At 43.2% G+C, this 1,718-nt stretch overlaps 1 protein-coding gene across 2 annotated transcripts in view; it reads left to right on the top strand.

The window, feature by feature from the left end:
- Positions 1 to 296: 296 nt before the first annotated feature.
- The window catches only part of gpatch1 (G patch domain containing 1), a 13,949-nt gene continuing 12,527 nt past the window's right edge, over positions 297 to 1,718 (top strand). For both annotated transcript variants that reach the window (XM_020602615.1, XM_020602616.1), the window contains exon 1: positions 297 to 427. In XM_020602615.1, the coding sequence (XP_020458271.1) occupies positions 358 to 427 (70 nt within the window). In that variant the 5' untranslated portion in view covers positions 297 to 357. The remainder of the gene's footprint in view (positions 428 to 1,718) is intronic.

The raw sequence follows: 1,718 nt of genomic DNA on the forward strand, positions 1-1,718 counted from the left end.
CATACATTACTGTAAATAAAGACATGAACAGTTTTCAGGCTGCTGCACTGACTCTGGTGTTACGACCTGTGACGTCACCCTCCTTCTTACAAAAATGATAAAAGGAGCTGGAGGCATGATTTATCCTGTAAGCAATATGCAGCTGACATGCTCGGTCCTCCATTGGGAGCCCGTGAAGACGTAAGTACTGACTTGAAGCAAAGCTTTCTTTTTGCTTTTTGGGCGTACTAGTCCTTTACTTTAATGGCATGTACAAGTCGCCACCAGATGTCGCCAATACTGTATTTTAGCGTAAATGAAGCTTCGGCTCTCGCTGCAAAGTTTGATCTTTTGCGGTTACCGTAGTAGCAGAAAACCATGGCGTCTGACAGTGACGCCGATGAGGATTTTGTGACTTATGGGACCCCTTTGGAGCCTTTGGAAGAAGGTAGATTAAATTTAGATACCGCAATAATTCGCTCGTTGTGCTTTAGCCTTTTCTGGTTGTTTTATGTGGACGACATTAGGCGCGTCGTTTTCAGTAGTCACTACAGGACGCTGAGCTAGTGAGCAGCTAACGTTAGCTAACAACAACCTCAAGAGTTATTAGATTTTATTAGGTTGGCAGGGACGATGTATTACAGATTTTCTCAATTGGCTCATTTCCTGAAATATCACCATCGTTCTCACTGTTTAATATGTATTTGTCAAAGGTTTCAATGTACAGCACAATCATTTATTAGCAAAACGATACATCTCACCCAAAAGCTCAAGTCTCAAAAGTAAATCGAGAGATATTATACAGTAAATCTAGTTTAAAATGGAAAAATAGCAATTCACTATGTATTAAAATGTGCAGAAAGTGAAGGGCGTGAGTCTTTTCTGAAGCAACTTTTTGCGCATGTACAATTCATGGCAGTTTGGGGCTTGACATGTTTTGACCACTGCATGAATTAAAGTGCATATGATGATGTGAACAGTGAAAGAATTAAGTGCTTTGGAGCAAGACTGCCTGAAAAGAAACTGATCTAGTTGGATCAAAAGGACAACTGACAACTGTTCAAACTGTAGGCAACTGTACATAATCGTTTGCTGAAACGTAGCCACAGGGGTTGCAAGCAAGTGACTTCTGTGCCGGTCCCAAGCCCGGATAAATAGAGAGGGTTGCTTCAGGAAGGGCATCCGGTGTAAAAACATGCTAAATTTCAACATGCGAATCATCAGTCTGAACAAGTGAGGAGAGTGTGCAGAGAAGATGGAAGGAGTATTTTGAGGAACTGATGAATGAGGAAGATGAGAGGGAAAGAAGGGGGGAAGAGGTGAATATTGTAGAGCAGGAAGTAGCAAAGATTAGAAAGGATGAGGTGAGGAAGGCTCTGAGGAGGATGAAGAGTGGAAAGGCTGTTGGTCCAGATGACATACCTGTAGAGGTGTGGAAGTGTCTAGGAGAGACAGCAGTGGAGTTTCTATCTAGTTTGTTCAACAGGATTTTAGAGAGTGAGAAGACGCCTGAGGAATGGAGGAGAGGTGTACTGTATGAGGATGTCAGGAGTGGTAGAGAAGTGCATCAGAGTAGTCCAGGATATGTATGAGAGGAGTACGGCAGTAGTGAGATGTGCTGTAGGTCAGACAAAGGAGTTCAAGGTGGAGGTGGGGCTACATCAAGGATCGGCTTTGAGTCCCTTCTTGTTTGCTGTGGTGATGGACAGGTTGACAGATGAGGTCAGACAGGAATCTCC

This window comes from Monopterus albus, unplaced genomic scaffold (genome assembly GCF_001952655.1).
Source record: "Monopterus albus unplaced genomic scaffold, M_albus_1.0 scaffold57.1, whole genome shotgun sequence".
Taxonomy (NCBI): domain Eukaryota; kingdom Metazoa; phylum Chordata; class Actinopteri; order Synbranchiformes; family Synbranchidae; genus Monopterus; species Monopterus albus.